Source organism: Stegastes partitus, unplaced genomic scaffold (genome assembly GCF_000690725.1).
Source record: "Stegastes partitus isolate 25-593 unplaced genomic scaffold, Stegastes_partitus-1.0.2 Scaffold39, whole genome shotgun sequence".
Lineage (NCBI taxonomy): Eukaryota > Metazoa > Chordata > Actinopteri > Pomacentridae > Stegastes > Stegastes partitus.
In genome coordinates this window covers 100,773-122,564 of record NW_007577770.1, presented here as the reverse complement: position 1 = coordinate 122,564, position 21,792 = coordinate 100,773, and the positions used below count along the sequence as shown (strand labels likewise).

Below are 21,792 nucleotides of genomic sequence, written 5' to 3'. Positions count from 1 at the left end.
CATCAGTGTATATCTGTACGGCTACACTCAAAATATTGTTTCAAGTGAGTCAGCCCTCATTTTCACGACATTAATAGGAGATACTGGACCACCTGCAATAAAACGCACAGCAATTAACAAGAAACAATAAAACGACAGCTGAGTGAGTGGGGCGTGATTTGCTAAATGGTCGTGCTCTGTCTCTGGATTAGTGCTTTGAAAAGTCATCACAATCCTTTACGTGACCAACAACTTGAATATCTGATGGGGTTTGTGGTGTTGAAATGTTTCATTTGCTGTTCTCCGTGTGGAATTTTCTTAGCGTGCACTTCCAAAGAGGACGCCTGGTTGAACTGCCAGAGCGGTGAAGTCAGCGAAACTGTTTTATGTGTTTGATGAGAAATGTTGTTTTGTGAGTTTCCGTGTCATCCGATTGGCCTTTAATAGAGACAGCTGTGTATTGCATAAACAAACTCTGTACATGTAGGCAGGAAAACTAAAGAAGTACGGAAACAATAATATTTAAGTTTACTTACTCTAACCTAAAGATGTATAGAATAGTGTTATATGATCCTACTGAAGAGAGCAAGTGCCAGTTTTATTTTTCATTTGAAAGGATTCAGTCAATGCTCATTAGACTTTAATATAACTGAGGATCTTTGTACTGAAATTAGACAAATTAGCCCATGTAAGATAGCGTTATTAAAAACTTTTCTTTGCTTCACAGAAAATGCAACAAAGAGATAAGTATTTCTGAAAGTCATTGTAGTGACATACCTTTAATTTTGGCTTGATGTTACTGTGTCTTTGTGCTATATTTTCCTCAAAAGATAATGTAGCCCTTGTAAATTCTCTGCAGCCGAGGCAATGAGCACTTGGATGTGTAATCAAAACTGAGAGAGTTACAATTAGTGAGACAGAGTGAGCATGCTGGAATAGAACAGGCAAGTGGGCTGACAAGAACGAGAGAGAGAGAGAGAGAGAGAGGGATAAAATGAAAGAGAGGCAAGTGCCAGATAGAGTACTGCAGTGACTAACAGCATTGACTCAACACATGCATCTTTCCCCTTGCGTTCAAACATTCATCACTCAACTCAAACATTCATCGCTCAGCTCTGCTCAGCCTGCCATAATAGCAACTTTATGTTGCCGATAGGCCATCTTTACCGCTGTCATTAGCATTTCTTCACACAGTTTACTGGGGGTTAGGCATTTGCGCTCTTGTTTATTCATTCCATTACTCTCAGAATACCACTTGATGTTTTGGCTTATATTTTTTATCTAATGTCATAAATCTTCTCTTGGGACTTTCGCTTACATAATTTCTCTTCAATGCAGAGAAAGGAAAAAACTACTAATAGGTACCACATTAAATGGCAGGTAAGGTTAAAATGCAACAAATCCACCCTGCCTCATAATAAAACCTGACTAGATAAGGTGCAGTTGGAGCAGATGTATGTTATCAAAGGAGTGAGTCACTCACTCACACACGGCATGCTCATCTCATGTGCAAGTTCAGCTGCATGAGAAATAAGATTGCGTGGAGCTCGGCTACGTTACATGAAATGGATATTAAGGTCGAATGGGTACATAGGCTTAACAATGAATCTGTCATTCTCAGTGTAGTGCAGTTTGTTAGAAGTACACGTGCAGGATATAAAGAAGTACAAGCATCGGTCCCCAGTGCTCTCTCTTCTTTGCACAGCTCCCTCACACCTCATTAAATGTGTTTAAGTAGATTTTCTGAGTGGATTTTTTTGAAGCTTAATGGCACAGCTCCTGCGTTCTGCACTGGGAGAGCTTAGTGTTTTTGTCCCCCTGTACACACAGTTAGAAAACCACAAAAGCCGACTGATCAGAACAAAGCTGAACCTGCTGTATTCTTTTGGGCTTTCTTTTATTTCAATTTGCTTCAGCACATTTGTACGAAAAAGTTACAGCATCGATTTAGTTTGACCACAAAATCTATTTGTGTCAGGGTAAATAATACTCACTGTACCATTGTCACATTTGCTGTCCCTGTTTTTTATTTACTTTTTTTTCTGCTTCTACACACCATGGTGTCATCTTTGTGCCTCGTGTGGAGATATAGTCATGTAAGCTGCCGGAGCCGTACTTCAGTTAAATCTTGATGCCGAGCTTAACAACAAGAGATACAAGCATCGGAACACACTTTGCTGTCCAGAGCACTCCAGAGAGCCAGAGCCACTTCTGGTATTCTTGCTGACAGACTTGCAGGCCATAAATGGTAACATGTTTATGTCAGTGAGGAAGAGCTACGTCTAAGAAAACTGGATCTGGTGTTTTATTCCACACGTCACCTGGAGGTTGTGCGTAGTTGCATTTCTGCTGCAGCAACTTTACCCAGAGAAAAAGAACTTTTTTCAGGAACTCATTTCACCCATCTAGGGTTCCACTAGAGGAACTGGGATCTAGATACATTTTTGAGAGGATAGTTTTATTCCACAAAAAAAGTGCCTGCTTAGTGGGTAGTAGTTTCTGAGGGTTCAGGATAGACCCAGGCAATAAGAAAATTGTTTAATAGAACATTTGATCGTTTATGTTCAGTTCCATGAAAAAACCCTGAAGTGTGCTCCCTCCCCGGCTCCTAACAGCCCATGGTACCGTCATAATAAAGCTCCGTCGCCCCTCGTCGCTCTCCTGTGGCTGCTGTGCAGGTCTCCAGAGGTGTGCTAGTCTCTGGTTGCCTGGACCTTTTCTTAACCCTGTTTGTATCCAAGGCAGGTCTCCCTTGGGCGGAAGCTGCAGCTAGATGATCTGCAGTTCCCCTTGTGTGACAGGATTTGTGATCTAAAACTACCCATGATCCTGTCCCCTACACCTTTTGCATCTTAGCAATGCACTCTTGGTGGCCTGCTCACAAACTTTAGGTGGGTGCATGGAGGCAGGTGTTGGGGCCTTTATCCAGTAATGCTCAGTTCATTTCAGCAACTCAGGACCTTAGTCTCCATGCGGTGCAGCAGCTTCGCTCTGGTCGCCCGCTGCGCACCTTATTTACTTTCTTTATTTAACATGTATGAAGGTTAGATCACTTTTTTTTTTTTTTTTTTTTTTTAGGAGTAATCTTTTTATATGCGTGTGTCTTTCATTGTTGTGTTAACATTAAAATTATTACCAGTGTACCTTGTAAATAGGCTGAAATAGTTAAACTCAAAGCAAGGTGGTTAAATATAAAAATAAAAACATTTAATTAAAATGGTTCATTTAAAAGTTAGTAATTGTGTAAATCCCCTAAAATAAAACAATTTTATTGTGTTAGACTTTTCAGCTATGTATGGCTTAACCCAAGTTCAAAAACTTTTGGGGATGGGCTTACGTAGTTGACATTTTTTTTTTACTTGCAGTCTGTTCCTGACTATAATCAAAATGAAGCAGCTTGCAGCTTTTATCCCTGGAAAAATTGTTAGATATTAGTTAGCTTGATATGATATGTTACCAACCCAAAAAATTAAAATTCACGGGACTTCTCACTAAACAGGAGAACTGAAAAAGACCTCTTGGACAGGTTTAGGTCTTTAAGGAAAAAAAAAACCCCAGCAAGTCCAATCCCTTTGATGTAATGTTTTACTGCACTGCTTGTATGGCAGGAAGCAAAGTTCTAGGTGTAAAACCCGCCCATCTTTCTGTCTTGAGGTGTCATGTTCCCTCTTGCATGGGTTTCCTTGTGTTCTGGAGTTCTTCTGATAGTTCAAAGACTTGCAATATAGGTTAATTGTTAACTGATTACAATCATATCTAAATGTGGATTATTGTCTCTGTCAGTGTTGTGATGGACTGACAGCTTGTCTGTGTGTACTCTGTCTCTCGTCTGAGTCAGCTGGATGTTGGAGGAATACATGATAGCTGTATTAGTTGCATCAGTGTCTTATGACATGAATTATGTAAGTATTCCTAATAGGAATCTGACTACAGCAGGTTCTCTTACACCACTACACCTGACCTACTTTAGACTTGCTTGTATCCCTTTTAGAGCTGAAACAATTATTAGATCAATCAGTTAGTTAAACAACAGCTTATTAAGTTTCAGCTGTTTTGGAAATTTCTGCAGTCTTGTTTTTCATTTATTGACCTCCCTTACATATATAGAGGAAATATAGTGCCATCCAGCAAAACACTGCAGACCGCTGTGCCAGAAATGACCACAGTTGAATCAACATCTCTCTGACGCAGTGCCAAATACAATAAAAATGTATATACAATTATCATTTTAAATGGTGTGAGTGATGTTGTGTGATGGATTGTAATACAACGAATAGGGCTTTGTCATTTTCTGGTTACTCAGTGTGTTTTGTTCAGCTAACAGCATGCAGATTGTGACAAAACAGGATAGTCACTGAATAGTGAGATGGTGTGACAGGACGCAGTGTCATCAGACCAGAGTCATCATTGGGAGTTTGGCAGTAGCTGAATGCAGTCTTACATTCCCTCTGCTCTCACTGGAGCACCTTTCCTCCCTGTCCCAGCCTGTGCTCATTTTACAATGTGTACATAATTTAATTTAGAGCATAATTTAATGTAAAGTTTCAGCCTCACTCAATTCTCTAATGCACCATTTATTTTTGACTAAGCAATTACATCTCAGCTCAATTGAGCACTAGATGTTTGCTTTATTGATCTCCATTCATGTTTTGTAGCTGATGCTTTTTCATCAAGGATGAATTTACCATTTTATATTGACATACTGGCACTTGACTCTGCTTTACTTACTAACATCATTGGCATCGAATGGCTTTCTTTGACCTTTGACAGTGAAGTAAAGATAATGCAATCAGTTCTGTTTTTTCTTACATTAGCGTTTCTTGTATGGCCTTCAGCTCTCTATTTTGGAGATGAGCATTGCAATCACGTAACTGCTCAAAAATGAAGTGGGCCCCATCATCTGACCCTCATTATATTTTACAGTGAATCCACCACTAAATCAATGGCCATTCAATAGTTCCGCTCTTATCTTAGGACCCCAGGGCATTGACTGCTTCCTTATTTCATATGGAATCATTTTACTCATTTTCAGCAGGAGTTATGTGTATGTAGGTGCCAATGTTTCTTTTTGAAAATCCTCACTGTGGGCCACGGCTTCCTTGTGTGGGTTGTTTTACCACTGTTGAGCAGCAATGTGGATTTATTCTACACAAAGTGTATAGATGGTTTATTTGATAGGCCTGTGACCTTGAAACAGTGTGCCTTAGCACAGCTCTTGCGCATAATTAGACCTAAAGAGATGGGCACAAGTGAAAGATTGGCACTAGCAGATGCTTGCCAACTAATTCTGTTGACTTTGTGACCTGTAAGCCTACATTACAAGCCAGAGCCCTTCACATGTACTTTGCCTTAAAGCTAATTTGGTTTGTAGATCGTGTCTTTAATGCATTTTATGTTTTGTCTGCACAGCCCTTTGTACATTATTGCTTTTACTAGTCTTACATTGCTGCCTATTGTTAATTTGGTTGTTCACAGGATTGCTTATCTGGAAACCCTCTATTACATCTCCTTCTCAGAGCACACAGAGGAAGGCTAACTTCCAGCATCACTGCGTCTGATTCAAATAAATGAACAAGCGTGGTCCATTGGGATGTTCTTGGCTTACTGCTCCTGGAGGCTGGTTGTTGTTTGATATAGAAAACCTGGATATGCTTTAGTCCTTGGATCCTGTTGCACTTCCTTTCTCTCACACTCTTTCTTCCTCCCACTCTCTGTTTCTCCCCTCATTCTCTGGCAGCCAGGTTCGTCCGGTCCTGCTGAAGCAGTGTCAGTGTGTGCTGAGCGGGTAGGGGATGGTAAAGTTGACATCCATACTGAGGTGTGAACATGGCTGCTCATGCATAAGGGAGCATTATGTAAGCCTGTTGGCTCTCTTCTCTAGTCTAAACTGTAGAGAAGATGGGAAGTATTCCAGAATTAACAATAAGAATTTGGCCTTTATTTTGTGTTGTTTGACTGTTAATGAGAAGCAAATGACTGTGTAAACTGTATTCATGTAGGCTGTGTTTTTGTCCTCACATGCATAAATCAGACTTCCAAGTGTTTGAGGCTATTCTCTGATCTAACCTCTTGTCAGAAACAGACTTTGGGCAGCTTGCTGCCCAGGTGGCCATAATTCATGTTTCCTGGCATTTGTCCAGGATCAGATGTTCATGGTAATCTGTCCCCCTCAACCCACATGTTGCTGGCCTTTATATCAGATAAAGCAGATCCCCTGCCAGCATAACCTTAATAATTTACTGACACAGTATTAGCTGCATAACTTGTGCTGAAACTGAAAACACAACTTCATTTAAGAAATGTGGCCATGGTCCTCAGTTGGGTAATGTTTTTGATTGTCAGAGGAGAAAAGAATAAATTGTTTACAACATGAACAAGCTCATTTTGCGGACACTGATTCTGTTTGTCACGTTTTGTCAGTGTGATGAGTGTGATCAAGCATTTGGTTATGTAATCGCATTTAAAAGAATGCATTCATCTTTGCTTTTGAATTCGAAAATGACACATCTTGTGAAAGTGCACAATATAGATATATTAAAAAATAATAGAAAAATATTATCAAAACAGATTAAGGTACTCTCACAATAGCCAGAATTTACTCTCAGTTCCAGAGAAAGAATGTTTTTTTGGAGACATAGGGTAGTAACTGTCTACATAATTTTGATGCTTAAGCTAATTTGATAAAACTTGAGGAAAAAACCGTTAGTCTGTAACAAAAACGAAGAGAAATTTAAATATATTACACCTTACAAATACATTCCCCAAAATTGCAGTGTCCACTGGAAGTAGTTTATATGAATCCTTTGAATCATGCATGAAATTACTGCTCAAATACTTCTCAGTGAAGGGGACGCCTCCCTGGAAAGCTGGTGTACAAGTTAACATCACAGGGCAGCACACTACAAGATGCAGCGTGTTTGCAGTCAGACAAGCTTGTTAAAAGAATTTGGAATTTGTCCAGTTATACTTTTTTTCCCCCCACTGTACCCCATACAAATAAGTACTTGCCTGTTTTCTCTCTGGTTAGAAGTACAGAGAGGGCACATGTGAGCAAAACTCTTAATTTGCTCTTTTTAAAGACACATTTACTTTTTACAATATGAACAAAACAGTCAGTTCTTTAATCTACTCAGGGGCAGTTGAGGACACACATTGTCCAAATTGTTGTTGGAATCAGAAGGTTGTCACAGATATCATCCTTGACATAGACGGCACAGTGCTCACGATGTAGCTTTAGCTCTGATCAATAGTTGAAAGCCAAACTTCTCGGCTTGTAAGTGATAATTAGGCCAGTCGCAGTCGAACATCATTCCATTAATTTGGGTTGTTTGGAAGGTCAGACAGACTGGACATCTAAATAACATTATCCTGATGCCAAAATAGAAAAACATTTGGAGGCAGTTTCTAAAAATATCTTTAGCAGTATAATTTCCCCTCAAAATTGCAGTTTTTTAAAAAATGATTCCTGAAAAAAAAAAAAATCCTGATCTTTTTTATAACCCTACCTACCCAGTTAATTGCTGTTAATCAATGAGTAATAATGAATGACAGACACATGCCAGCCACTCATACACCTAGAGGGTAAACAGCTTAACTCTGTAATATCTAGGTTAACTGACTGATCAGTTAGTTTACCCTTCAAAGAGGTGGGAATAGTCTTTATCCACTGTGAGATAAGGAATGCGCTTGAGGATAAGACAGCAAAGGAGATGGAAGTAAATATGAGTGTCGCAGCTCTGGCTGATCCAGTACACTGGCTTTGTTGTTATCATGATCTCCCAGTCCTTGTAGCTGTCCCCTCAAAGCTTTAGGATTTCTTGTGTGTGGTATGTATGTAAGGTTTTTAAGAGACCAGTGTAGCCCACATATTTTAGGCTACATTTTGGCCTTCTGAGGACAAAAAAAAAGTGTGGATGCAGTTCTTTGGATGCACAAAAATCCTGTTCAGTGACCGGGAATCATCGTAATGCACTGGTCTGAAATATCAGATCAGTATTGACTTTGATACTGGGCCTATTAAACAGACTGGATATTACACAGATATTGCTGATCTACATTAAATCCTGCTTCTTGGGCACTGTTGTAAAATTGTGACATTGCAGCTTGATAACCTTTTGTAGAGCAGTGTAATTAAAACTTTCACAAGCCAGAAAGAACAATAATATATGAATGCCTGCTCTTTTTGTTTAAAAGGGAAGCGTAGTTACAGCCTGAGCCTTGCACAGGGAACAATAAACTGTTCTACTTGACAGTTACTCATTTTATTTTCCTCTCTTAGTTGCTCAGTTCCTTTTTTGGGTTGGTTTACACAATTGTTTTTGAGAATTACGTAGGGACAGCGAAAGTTAAGACAATGACCTGGCTTCTGTACCTTGCTCTGTGATTCACCCTACCTGCCTTTTATGGAAGAGGAATCCACCTCATTTTGACAGGAATCCAGCATGTATCCTTCATGTCTTCCTAAAGTCTTTCCTCTTTCAGCTGTTAGGTTGCTGTGTCCATACAGATGTGCGGGTATACACATATTGCCGCATTACCACAAAGAAGCTCGACCCATAAATCTGACCACAGCATTTTTTCCCCGCAGCTACTTGCATTTATTATTTGTTTATCATTGATGAGCGACCACCTGGGAGGGAAGAAATTAAGTTATCGTGCCCACACAATCACTATTCTGGCCTGTTGACCCTTGTCATACCTTTCTTTGTCCCTTCCCTGAATTATTGGCTTGTGCACAACAGTTTTCCAGTAGAGTGCTTTTCAGGTCTTTTTAATTTTCTGCTCCACAGTAGAAATCCTAATCTCTTAATTCTATGAGTGGAATTTAGGCCTCATTAGACTGCACATTTTTGTAGTCACAACAAATCCTTTGTGATTGTAGATTTTATCCCGAATAACAGTGTACCACTCTTGTTTTCATTGATCTATTCTACGTCGCTTTCTTTCAGGTAGTTCCTGTTTCTTGTATGATGTACATTTTTGTTTTTAGATTTAATTAGACAGGTTCGATATTTAAAATTTCTTTAAGTGAAGATAAAAAACATCTTTTCTTTCTCTTTTTATCTCCACCCCCTCCATTCTCTTCTAGCTTGGTGGTGATGAGAGAAGAGTTGACAGTAGGACTATCTATGTTGGTCATCGGGCATGTCCTGCCAATGAGGCTTTCATCCCACCCAAGTTCTGTGATAACAGGATTGTTTCCTCCAAGGTAAGAAGCACACTCACACCTGTATGCTTAGGGCTCCAGTATGACCATAACCAAGATAAAATTCATATACCTTTGTTTGTTTGTGCCTCAGCTTTTCTGTGTATTATGTTTCACCCGCCTTGAGGCATTTCCTTCTGTTATTTATCACTAGGAATGCAAAATGAACCCTTGAACAGTCCTGAGCATCCCCAGGTCTTCCTTCCTCCCACTGCCTCTTTACACACTTGTCTTAGCTCCCAGCGGAAGGCGATTATTTGTCTGTCAGGGGAGCGCTGACTGTGGCAGTGAAATACATGGCTACTATTAATGTATTGGAAGGGTGGGCAATTCGGTTGCTTCCTCTGGGCTCTGATAGACTGCCCCCCACCCCCCCACCTAAAGCCTTACCAATCAGTCCTGTGTCAACGGCAAGATCAGGCAGGTGCTGGCTGGTGAGCTTATTGATATGAAAGGTGAAAGTGATGAGGTGAAGGAAGCAGTGCGGGGGTAATATGGCGGTGGGATTTATAGTGGTGCAGAGGGTCCCAGTGAGGAAGGTCCGATCAATTGGCTGCTGCCAGCATGTCAGGGTAAACAGTCTTTAATTACCCCAGCTGTAGTGTTTATGCTCTTCCATGCTTCTGCTCTCCATCATCCTGTTGCTTTTGCACTCTGCAATGACCAATCTCCGCCTCTCCTCTCTTGCTCTTCCTGCTACTGCACCACCACACTCAGCCACCCTCACTGCTGCCACCCCCCTTTTCTCATTACTTTCACTCTCTTTTATCTCTAGCAAAATGAGATGGGCCATTCTGCTGCCGCTGCATTTCAACACTCTCCCCATGCAGACATTCCCCCTTCATAAACAGTGCCTTATTGCTGTTTCTGTGCAAGTTTGTGTGTAAGCGCGTGTGCCGGCATGTGTTTGTATTTGTGTTTTTCACCCGGTGTTTTGTTGCGCAGCACAAAGTTACCAGCAGGGTATTGTTGAGCCGTCTCTCAGGGATTTAAGCAGATAAAAGTGACGCTTCAGCCCCGACGGTATCAGCAGTCACGGTCACTTAAAAAAGAACAAAACACAAAGAAACAGTCACCAATCTGATAAGTTCATTGGCTCTGCATTCAAGGGTAACCAAATTAAGGAGATAAATCGCTAATCCAAATCAATGAAATACCTGTGGGCCCCCAAGGGCCATCTCCCCAGGCAGTACAAAGAACAGAGGCTCCAAGCTATTGAAGTTGCCTTCCTATTTTCCTCCCCCAGCTCAGACATAATACACATATGCAGGAGTCTGTGAATATTGAATGTCTCTAATCTCTCTCCCCTGCCAAGCTGTTCTTTAATCTCCCAAAATTTGGTTGAAAACATCACATCAGAATGGGAAAACTAAAGACCAAAGAGCAACAAAAAGCCCTCCGCACATTGTAGTACCAGTTTGTTTTTTGTTTTTTTTCTTTCTGTGACTTACATGAATGTTTTCCTCCTTTCCTCAACAGTATACAGTTTGGAACTTTCTACCAAAGAATCTGTTTGAACAGTTTAGAAGAATTGCCAATTTCTACTTCCTTATCATCTTCCTGGTGCAGGTAAGGACAAGCTCTGTCAGTGTGCCAACCCAAACAAAGATAAGTTTGTTTATCAATTTTAAATAACAATTTTGTGGATGAGTTTTGTGCACGTGAATGTGTTTTATGTGTTTTCGGAATATGCGTGTAAAGCTCTGATATATTTTTAGGTACCACTGTGAGGTAGATTTAACCTTGTTGTTTGTCAGACTGAATAGGTCAGTGTGCCAATGCATACAGTCTACTTGATCTGTCTACATGAAGTGTGTGTTCCTCGTAAGACAAGAAGTGTGAGAAAATGTGTCTATTTGCATGTGGACATGGCAGGCGTGACACACTAGCAGGATGTGTGAAGTGTGCAACATGTTTGAAATAGAGCTTATGTGCATTCATAGCAGTTGTGACATTGCTATAGTTACTGTTAAGGTTTGAGCAATGTGTGTGTGTTGTTTTTTTCCCCCTTGAGAAAATTGACACAGTCATTGACTCAAGTACCACAGATTGCTTAGCATTATCTAGTTCTGTTCTATTTGTAAGAAAACAGGTTGAAGACAGTCAAATAGGTAAATTATATGAAATTTAAAAACTGTATATTATGCCGGTGCTCTACTTAATTAGGTTCAAGATTAACCTTAAAAATACATGAATGCCACCTTATTTATGTGTAGATTTCAGTATTTGTATTCAGTAAATGCACTGATAGAAAGGTCAGTCTTTGTCTACAAGCATCCATTTTAAGTTTTAAGCAAGCTATCTCTTCTGTTGCTCCACAGTTGTTAGATTATGTGTAATGTCAATTACGATTTTTTTTATTCAGATTTAGATTTTTAGATTTTATCCCCATCTAACATGTTTATGCAGAATTTGCCATTATCATACAAATTAAAATCTGTATTTCGGATAGTTTTGGGTGAGTGTGAATGGTATATGATGATTTTTATTTAATATTTTTGTCATTGCTTCTGTCTTTTTCTGAAAAGAGATGACCAGATTTGTGTCAAGTTTATAGGTAGATTTTGTGAAGAATTTCTGTTTTTGTGTCCGTCACCGTTGGCTGGTGTTGTTTGTGCTGCCCTGTCCTCGTGAGTGGAAGCTGTGAGCTGGCCAAGAATGCTGACTAAAATGCATTGACTGGCATCCTTAGTTCTGTGCTCTTAAGTGACCCCTCTCCTCTCCTCTCCTCTCCTCTCCTCTCCTCTCCTCTCCTCTCCTCTCCTCTCCCAGAACAAAAAAAAAAAAGAAGAGTTGTGTTCTTTCCATCTGCTCTTGCTCTTCCATCATCCCTTTCTCTCTCTGACTCTCATTCTGATCCATGGAGATGGAAACTAACCTCTCTCCTTTTAGCAGTAACCTAAACTATGGCAGCAAATAGCCCTCTAGTGTAAACAGGTGCTGGTGTTGGGCCTGCTCAGGAAGGATGTGCTTTCTCTAATCACATACTGACTGAATGAGCTCACAGAGTGTCTGCTCCCAGAAACCCAGCACTGTACCCAGCTGAGAAGTATCATTGTCACATATTCCATTATTCTCAAGAGATAGCTGATCAATTGCAGGGTTTTTTTTTTTTCCCACCGTTTGTTTCCGCTTGAATTTATAGTTGACACCTCAACCTTTATTCCCCGGTTTGTCTGGTTTAACTCTGTATTCTCCTCAGGTGATGTATATAATTAGTGGAGATTTCAGTTGAGAGCTAATGTGTGAAATTATCGTGAGCTAATGTAGTACATTTCAGTGGGAGTAAACCACCAAGCATGTTCACATCGCTCACGCAAACCGCCCATTGCTGCATGTATGCGCAAGGATTTACTGTGTGGGTGTGTGCAGTGTAAAATGCTTGTTTGTGTGTGAATGCACATATGTATGTGTATGTGCCTGTGCACGTGATGCATGAGTCAGTGGGTGTCCTGGGTTTGCTGATGGTGTTTACCCAAGCTGCAGCATGGTTGGCATTTCTCCACTAATCCAGTCTCTCTTGAGGGGCTCCTTATCCTAACCACTTAGTTTTTTTCCATGCAGCCTGCTATTATATCAGAGCATGAAACAGGTACACAGATTGTGCACTCATTTTGTGCTTGCATCTTGCAGACAGAAATAAACCTTCTCATTCCCCCCGAGAGGCTTCATGCAAATACTCTACCCATAACCAAATGTCATGCATCCTCCAGCTCTGTTCTATCCTCCTTTTGTCTCACATTGTCATTTGGTCTCTTTCTTTCTGTCTTCCTTTCTCCCTCTCTATCTCACATAACCCCCATCTCTCTGCAGCGCTGCACTGCTGACGTCAGCAGCCAGGAAGCCCTCTGTACTTCTGAGCGCCACAAATAGACACAGGCTGATAAAAAAGCACCACTCTCCTATAAATAGCCCTGCATGTCTTTGCTTGAATTTGATTGAATGGGAATAGAGCACTGGGAGAGAGTCAGAGAAACGGTGATGAGAGAGCAAGAGGGAAAAGGAGAGAGAGAGAGAGAGGGTGAAGGGGTAGGAGGACGTGAGGACCCACAGCGCTGCCCTGGGACCCCCGGGATCTGCTGTCTGTCGCTCACTCTGACACACTTCCCGGCTCAGATGAAGGGCTTTGTGCTGCTCCGCTCTGCTGCTCTGATATCACACCCGGCACATCAGCAGCAGTACACCAGTTCACTCCTATTGCTGAGATATTTTTTTTTTGGCTTTGCGTTTGGTGCAGTAGAGGAAAGGTATTTGGCCATCTGGAAGTTTGGTGGGGATTGTTGTGAATCAGTGCTGATCAACTGTGAAACACAAGCTCTGGGAGAATTTTGTGTTGTTTGGCAGAAGTACAGTATCTGAAGGTTTTGTGTGTTAGGTTTTCATTTCCCGAGTAGTTTACCATTGCAGTATATACTACGCAGAATACACTGTATAGTCATTATTTGCTTAAGGAAGCAGCCACTGAGGTGCTGCATTATAAAGAATGGCAAATATGCGGATTTAAAAAAAAAAAAAAAAAATCCCAGTTTATGCATGAGTTGTTATGCACATTTATTCAGCTCATCTTTTGCTGGTCTTCAGTCTGTATTCACTGTAGCCTGTGCAAAAAACAACACAATATTCCTCAAAAGGCTAAATATGCATGGTGCAGTGCATAATTGAAGTACTGGTATGTGTCCTTACAGTTCAGCAACCCCCGGAACTGATCAGCCTTGACTTCCTTAAATAGAACCTTTTGATTATCCAAACAAGGAAGCACCACGTCATAATTGGTGGGTTAGCTAACCAATTAGAACACAGCACAACTATACGAATATAGCAAAACATGGCACCGACTCAGTATTTTTACTAATGATACTACTGGTACATTTAGTGGCAGTTAAAACCCCTTGTAACTGTGTGTGCGCCTGTGTGTGTGTGTGGTGTGCGTGGCGTGTGTTATGTGTGTTGTGCTAATATTTAGTTGTTTTATTTTTTTCAAATCATTGGTGAACAGACAACAAAAAAAGATGCCACCATCAGCTGCCTCTTTTTTTTTTTAGTAGTAGTAGTTGAAAAAGACAAATCAAACTCAAACAACATTTAGGCTAAAAGTTGCCTTTGTACATCTTTTTCTCTGTGCTGTGGTCAACCTTTGTCGTCAAGTTCGGCTATCCGGCTGCTGCATCACAAGGACATGCTGTTCTCTGTCCTTGCTGTTGTTGCTATTTTTCTTCCTCTTATTAGACAAGTTTAAATCCAGTTGTGTGTACACAAAATGCAGTATATTAAGTTATTATAAGGGAAAGTAGACAAGCTTCCTCCATTATTCATCACGTTGATACTTGGGGAAGTGTTCTGTTTGCAGGGTCTGGTCATGCCGGTCAGTGAACGGCTAACATGACCAGGCTAAGCTGAGCTTTTCTCAAGAGGTATTCAATAATCCACTGGCTACATTGCCTATAGCAATGTGCAAGATCTGAAGAGACTTTAACACAGTACGCACATTGCTCTTTTTAAACATTGAGTACTCTCACCTCTGGCTTGCAACACCTGAGGCTACTGCGGCAGCGTTATTACTTTCTGCTCAGTCTCACCGGAATCGCCCGTTTCTACAAATATAATGCAGACTCTCCTCTGTATCTGCACTTCTCCAAATGGTCGATGTGCCGTAGTCCATCTTTGCTTCGCTTCGCTTTAATTGTAATCACAGTAAAGCTTGTTTAGACGACTACCTCGCTGCCCTTCTGCGAGTGTGTGTTTGTGTGAAGGTGTTTGTATGGGTACAGAATGTGGCTCTGTGTTCATGTCTGACCGTGATTGCCGAGTGAGCAGCTGGTTTGCTTCTTTCTCGGTTCAAGCACAGGTGAGGAAAACACTAGAGACTGCATCAAAACGTATCTCCTACTCTGAGTTGAGCTGATGTCTATCTGACACTTCGTAATGTTGGTGAGAATATCAATGAGCTGGTCGCGTCGTGTCTGTGCTTGCCGTAATATGCACTCTGGCTCAGGGGGAGACCAAGCTGCATTCTGCAGGAGCAGAAACGCCAGGGTAAATCCATCTGTTGGTTTTAAAGGGACACACAAACACATAAAGGCATTGGTGTGCTGAGGTTTTAGCTTTGAGCTTTGGTCAGGTGCTCCTCTTAAACTGGTTGTTTGGGATTACCTACCCACTGGTCCAACATTCTTATTATACACGTGACTGAAGTCCAACACACATATTGTACCTCTAGGTTTCCTTGCACACAGCTTAGGCAGGTAAGGTGAGTTTGACAAAGCTTTCTGCTGGCTCTCTCCCATGCCTTGGCAGATGCACAGTAGTGTTGGCATGCCTGCAGATTAAGCACTCTGTCCCTGGCTCACTTGATTAAAACTTCTGTGGTCCAGAACCTCACTTGCTCCCTTCCAAAATGTAAATGTCTCCCTTGTGTTTTCTTCTGATGAGCAAAAATGGGAAATTGTAGGAACGCCTCGCAGAAACAGACTACACCCTGCATTTAGAGGGCCAGTCCCAGCTTCTAAATGTTTACCACCAACTGTTCCTGCAGCAACCACAGCAACATGTGGCAGTCAGACTTTGTAGTGGTCATTTTAACGTATGGCTTTTCTATGTGAAGGTCATGTTCTTTGTTGAGTGTTAACATTGCATGTCTTTAAAGTAAAACTCTCTTTTCCCTCCAATAGGTGATAGTGGACACCCCTACCAGCCCAGTCACCAGTGGCCTACCCTTATTTTTTGTGATTACAGTAACTGCTATTAAGCAGGTAAGATATCACCTAATGAGACTAATAAACGTTGATAACAGGCATTTTATTGTCTTTTTTATTGCCATGCCCTCATTGCCTCATACTGTCTTTCATTGCAGTATTTCCTTCCTCCCTCTTCATATAACATTTTAAGTCCCCCGCCTTTGTAACTCCATTGCTGTGATTTTTGTGTAAAGTACGTAACTAATGCTCTCTTGGGTTTTGTATTATTGTGCTCTGCTGGTGAATTCCGATTGGGGCGAAGATGAAATGGGCTCTAGGGGAGTGTGAGCAATTGGAGAGAGAGCAAGTCTATTATAGAGATACAAATTATCAAGGGGAGTGTGTGTTTCTTTGACTCCATGTCTGCCATGTCCCAGCTTTAGATGTATTGTTTTTGGATTGGCTTTTTAGTTAGGCGACTGCTGGGGCTTTGAAATGCACAATAGTGGGTGGACTTCCTTCTGAAAATATATGGGATGCACTGATAGTACTGGAAAGCCTTTAGCCAGGCTTTGAAGTGGGACACCAAGGCAGTCTGTTTGACTCTGTTAGTTAGGCTGAGGTGAAATGTATAGTTCAAGTAAGCATGCATGGAATGCCTCCCCTCCTTTTGTCCCCCCTTTCATCCACTTGGCATAATTTCTCTGCATCACTCAACCAGACTTTCTCCTCCTATCACCTTTCACAGTAATCCTGCTTTCTGGCTCAAGCTCAGCCTTGGCACACATTCTGGTTTCCCTCTTTACCCTCTGCATCTCTGCACCATCTCCTATCTCCATCACTATTTTAAAGTACTTATGAAGTCTACACTAGATTTTGTGCCTTATGTTGCTGCAGCCACAGAAATTATTATATATATATATTTTTTTTAACCTGACTCAGTATTATTTCATGGTTTACTGTTTCAGTGCGCTGCTGGACGATCACCATCCCATTCTGCTGCTGCAGGCACTTGTACACATAATGAGAAAATACTCAACGCAAAAATTAATTTTATGCACAGACACTAATATTTTATAGTCTTTCCCTTGGGATTTATGACAAATTCTGTTACACCTCTACTGCATGTGTTTTGAAATGTGGTCAGTCGTGCTCCCCACTGAGAAGCTGACAAATATTCATGGCTCCCCCCTCAGTTTGACAACCACTGCTCTACTGTGTGTCAGTTTGTACTGATGCCACAGTCATAGCTGTCAGTGTCCCATGGGTGCTAATGCCACAGAGAAAGATGGTGCTTTTTGTTGTGCTAAGCAAATAATGCTATTCTGATTTTGATATATTGCTGCAGGGCTATGAGGACTGGCTACGGCACAAGGCAGACAATGAGGTGAATAAGTACCCAGTGACAGTTTTGGAGGACGGCCGGAGGATACGGAAAGAGAGCGAGAAGATCAAGGTAACTTTTAACCATTTTAGCTTGGATCAACTGGAATAAATAATTCCATAGTGATATGGCCAGAGAGAGGCTGCTGGCTGCTTGACCTGACTGCGTTTGGAGTATATGCACAAGGGAGCATGTGTTCTTTCTACTGAGCAGATTAGATGTTCAAACATAGGTGTGAATGACACTTAACATTTCCCTGGTATTGTGTGGAGGTTATTTCCGTAGTGCAATCTAATTCTGTTGGTCACATTTTTTTTTTGAAGATTTATGGCTGTTCAGAAAGGTAAACATGCATTAAGGAATATTTGTCAGTATTTGAAGTGTAACAAATAATCTAGGTTATGTTGAAGGGCTGCTAGTGCTGCCGAAACCACTGAGAATCAACATCCAGCTGTCACAACCGAAACAGGGTTGCTTTGTATACAAATGTGGACAGCTGCTCTCTGCACAGGAGCTCACACAAGTTATCTGTAAGCTACCTCCTACTGCTAAATACACAAAAGCTAAAGTCCTCCTGCTCCCTAGTGGTAAAACCGCTTAAAGTTGCGATTGTTTAGAAGTGTGTCACTCGTACGCTGCCAAGTTCTTTTGATGTTGTGCCTAAAGAGTGGGAGAAAGCAAACTTTGTCTTGACAAGTGATTTTTTTTTTGGTGTGTTTTTTCAGGTGGGAGATGTTGTGGAGGTGGAGGAAGATGAGACCTTTCCCTGTGATTTAATACTGCTGCAATCTAGCCGAGATGATGACACGTGTTTTGTTACCACAGCAAGTCTGGATGGAGAGTCCAACCATAAAGTACGGTGAACCGTTTCTCTGCCGTTTTTTTTTGTTTTTTTTTTTACTAGCGGAATGGTTAAAATATAATTTTTTGTGTTTTAATAAAGGGTTTAGCTTTAGAGGAACTTTTTTCCCATTAAGTTATATTAGTCACATTTTATTTCCTATTAATAGTATGGATGTTAATATTAGGAGGACTGAAGTGAATCCAGAGAAACACTGACTTGCCTGGATATATGATAGATCAGTCATATAGTTTAGAAGTATGAAGAATTTCCGTCTCCATATGTCGCTGTTTATTTGACTGTCAGCCTTGCTTTGAAAAAAGTTCTTCAAGTTCCTCTCGTCTCGTTCAGAAGAAATATGTGTTTATGCCTATTTGTGATCAAGTGTTTCACAGTTTCACAGTATCTCAGTATCTTTTATCCTCCTAATTTCCTGCGCCGTCAGTGAGTGAAAAGTAATAGAAGCTAAAATGATCACTTGACTCTAGTCAGTCACAGCTCACACTCTATCTCTCTCTGCCTCTTCCACTTGTCCAGACACACTACACAGTGCCAGACACCGAGAAGGATCTGGAATCTCTCAATGCCACCATTGAGTGTGAACAGCCACAGCCTGACCTTTACAAGTAGGTAATCATCATGTGGTCCCAGCAGATTTACACTACAAACATGTGTTGCCTTTAGTTTGTTCTGCACTGAGTTAACTCGCTGCCAGTTGAAAATGTTCTAATTGACTCTTGTAATAACATGTAGATCGCGAAGCAGAGAGGTTTTGACAAGCCTTAGCGTGCTTATGTTTGACTGGTTTCATATTGGGAATGGCAAAAGTTAGTTCCTATATACTTGTAGGAATCTCAGCATAGTCTGTAGACGACCTTTGCTTCAGGCAAGGAGTAGGAATGTTGTCATTTAGTGAGCCATTGGAATGCTGTTCAACATCTGCTACTCAGAGTCAGTAAAAATGACAGTGTGTGACCACCAGTAATTACCTGTCCTTCTAACACTCTGCAGCTGATTTAAGGTCAGTGACTACCTGCCTCATAAAGTCAATGTACTCTTGATTGAGCTCGATAACTCAAGCTCAGAACCACTCTAGTAACAACACACTGAGCAATATGCAAAGCAGATATCACACGTGCTTTTTGCAAAAAGACTTCAGCTCCTGAGCATTTTGTTATTTTTGTTCCAGGTTTGTCGGTCGCATGCACATCTACAAAAACAATCAGGAACCTGCAGTGAGGTGAGAGCACTCATGCACAACTATCTCAGCCCACTTTAAGTGAGAGCAAAATCAAAACACAGTTGCTTAAGCACTCATTTGTTTCCCTTTGCATCACCAACAAATCATTATTCCATTGATCCTTCATTGCAGACAAGAATTAAAATTAAAACCAGCTGGCAGGGCTTTAGCCACTGCTTCCAAAGCACTCCCACAGGCATTTATCATTGACTGCTTTGTAATGGTCACATAAACAAATGCCAGTGTCCTTCTCAAGAACACTGGGATCGGTGTAAGCCCAGACTGCAGTCGTACTGTGTACTGTCACTGCGTATTTTAGAGTGGATGCCAGCTGGCCTGCCAGGTTTCCATTTAGAGAATAGAGGAGTGTGTGGTTTGCACAGTTTCTGTATGACTAAACAGTTTGATGTACTGATGTGATTTTGCAGGTCTTTGGGCCCAGAAAACCTCCTGCTGAAAGGGGCAACTTTAAAGAATACTCAGAAGATCTGTGGTTAGTCAAATAATGCTGCTGTTATTACGGTAACGTGTATTACTGAAGAGGGCTCATTATCTGAAACGCTGATCCGTCTGCTTTTCTTTTTATTTTCTCAAGGTGTTGCAGTTTACACTGGCATGGAGACAAAGATGGCTCTTAACTACCAGGGCAAATCTCAAAAACGCTCTGCTGTGGAGAAGTAAGTTTAGAGAAAAATTTGCTGGCAAGTTTAAAATGCATGGCATACCTTGGGTACTCATTAATTAAATTTCTTATATTTTCAGGTCTATCAATGCATTCCTTCTCGTATACCTTTGCATATTGGTGAGCAAAGCTCTAGTGTGCACTACACTGAAGTATGTGTGGCAGAGCAAGCCCGGACAGGATGAGCCTTGGTATAATGAGAAAACCCAGAGAGAGAAGGACACCAATCTGGTGAGTTCATATTTTAGAAAACTGGTAAAATGCCTGTCTGAATTAACCCGCTAAACCTCAAAATGGGCTGGCAGATTTCTAAGGCACGTTAACTTTAAAAGTTCACCTAAAGGGCATATTTTTTCAGAGCTAGAAACTGTAAAAACAGAAAGAATTGTCAAATTTTGGTCTTTCTGACAGTCCTAGATTTAATCATCTGTGATGTGTTACTGTACAAAGCAAGCTTCTGGTAATGTAATAACTATTTAACCTTAGAGGCTTGTAGTTGTAACTTTTAAGGGCACAGCTCCATCCACAGTATTAGAGTATTTTACAAGCTCTTGCCTCTTTTGTTCCATGCTAGTAAAACTGCAAACTGGCCACTGCAGTACAAGATTGTGATATGGTCCATTTCTTTGGCTCTTAACCCTCTGCTCTAGAGCTCAATGAACTGTGAACAGTATGACTGCTGTCATGTCTTCTATTTTGTTGTGTGCATAAACTAGAAGTACTCATGGTTGTGCACACAAAGTATATTGTAGGCAACCTTTGGTGACGTCCACCCTGATAGCAAATTTTCCATGCCTGTTGTTATTGAAAAAGATTTTATTTAAATATGTCTTCATTTTTTTCCCCTACCAGTACCTAAAGATGTTCACTGACTTCCTGTCCTTCATGGTGCTCTTCAACTTCATCATTCCGGTGTCCATGTATGTCACGGTTGAGATGCAGAAGTTTTTGGGATCCTTTTTCATCACATGGGACAAAGATTTCTTTGATCCTGAAATCAAGGAGGGGGCACTGGTCAACACTTCGGACCTTAATGAGGAGCTGGGACAGGTCAGGCAGATGGACAGCCATAAATGAAGCATTAAAATGGTAGAAATGTATTTCACTGAGGCTTTCTTCAAGCTATGGGTTTCTGTGTGTTAATTAAAAACCTGTAATCCTTTAATTAATATTTACAGTCACTGAAAAATAAGATAAAGTGACACTCGACCGAGCCTGTGAAAACTGTGATGTAATGTCTTCTGTAGCTCTGAAAAAGCTGAGAAAATAAACCTGATGATATTATAAAATTTGGCAAAATATAAACCTTATTCTCAACAGTAAATATCCAGTGTCTGTGAATAATATGCATTAGTGAGGAACAACCACTAGCACTTTTAGCCACTCAGAGCGAATACATTCAGAGTCAATATTTAATGCATTTCGCAAAGTAAAAAAAAAAATTCTTCTGTGTTGTACTGTGTATCACGTTCACAGCTACGATCACAAACCTTTAAAAAAAATCATTTTGCTTGTGAGACCAAGTTAGGTGCTAGTGTAAAAAGAATTGTTTAAAATAATAAGTCATGACGTCTCCTGTTTTTATGGAATTTCTAACTCAAACAGTGCTGCAATAGATTAGTCACACTTGCTTTGCCAGACAACTACCTTTGCTCAAGGTGATGCTCTGTTCAACTGAATAATAGAGTGTAATTGTTTCTGGAAACAATTCCCTAATTTTAATCTTTTAAATGTAAACATATTTTTTATGTATTTTAAAAAATCTGATGTTTTTATTTATTTTATTT

General features: G+C 40.7%; 1 protein-coding gene across 7 annotated transcripts in view; it reads left to right on the top strand.

Moving 5' to 3' along the window:
• The window catches only part of atp11c (ATPase phospholipid transporting 11C (ATP11C blood group)), a 43,745-nt gene that overhangs the window by 8,058 nt on the left and 13,895 nt on the right, over positions 1-21,792 (top strand). For all 7 annotated transcript variants that reach the window (XM_008303617.1, XM_008303609.1, XM_008303589.1 and 4 more), the window contains exons 2-12: positions 9,068-9,187; positions 10,664-10,753; positions 15,853-15,933; positions 17,207-17,314; positions 17,968-18,096; positions 18,621-18,709; positions 19,273-19,323; positions 19,752-19,816; positions 19,919-20,000; positions 20,086-20,236; positions 20,858-21,055. In XM_008303617.1, the coding sequence (XP_008301839.1) occupies positions 9,068-9,187; positions 10,664-10,753; positions 15,853-15,933; positions 17,207-17,314; positions 17,968-18,096; positions 18,621-18,709; positions 19,273-19,323; positions 19,752-19,816; positions 19,919-20,000; positions 20,086-20,236; positions 20,858-21,055 (1,164 nt within the window). The remainder of the gene's footprint in view (positions 1-9,067; positions 9,188-10,663; positions 10,754-15,852; positions 15,934-17,206; positions 17,315-17,967; positions 18,097-18,620; positions 18,710-19,272; positions 19,324-19,751; positions 19,817-19,918; positions 20,001-20,085; positions 20,237-20,857; positions 21,056-21,792) is intronic.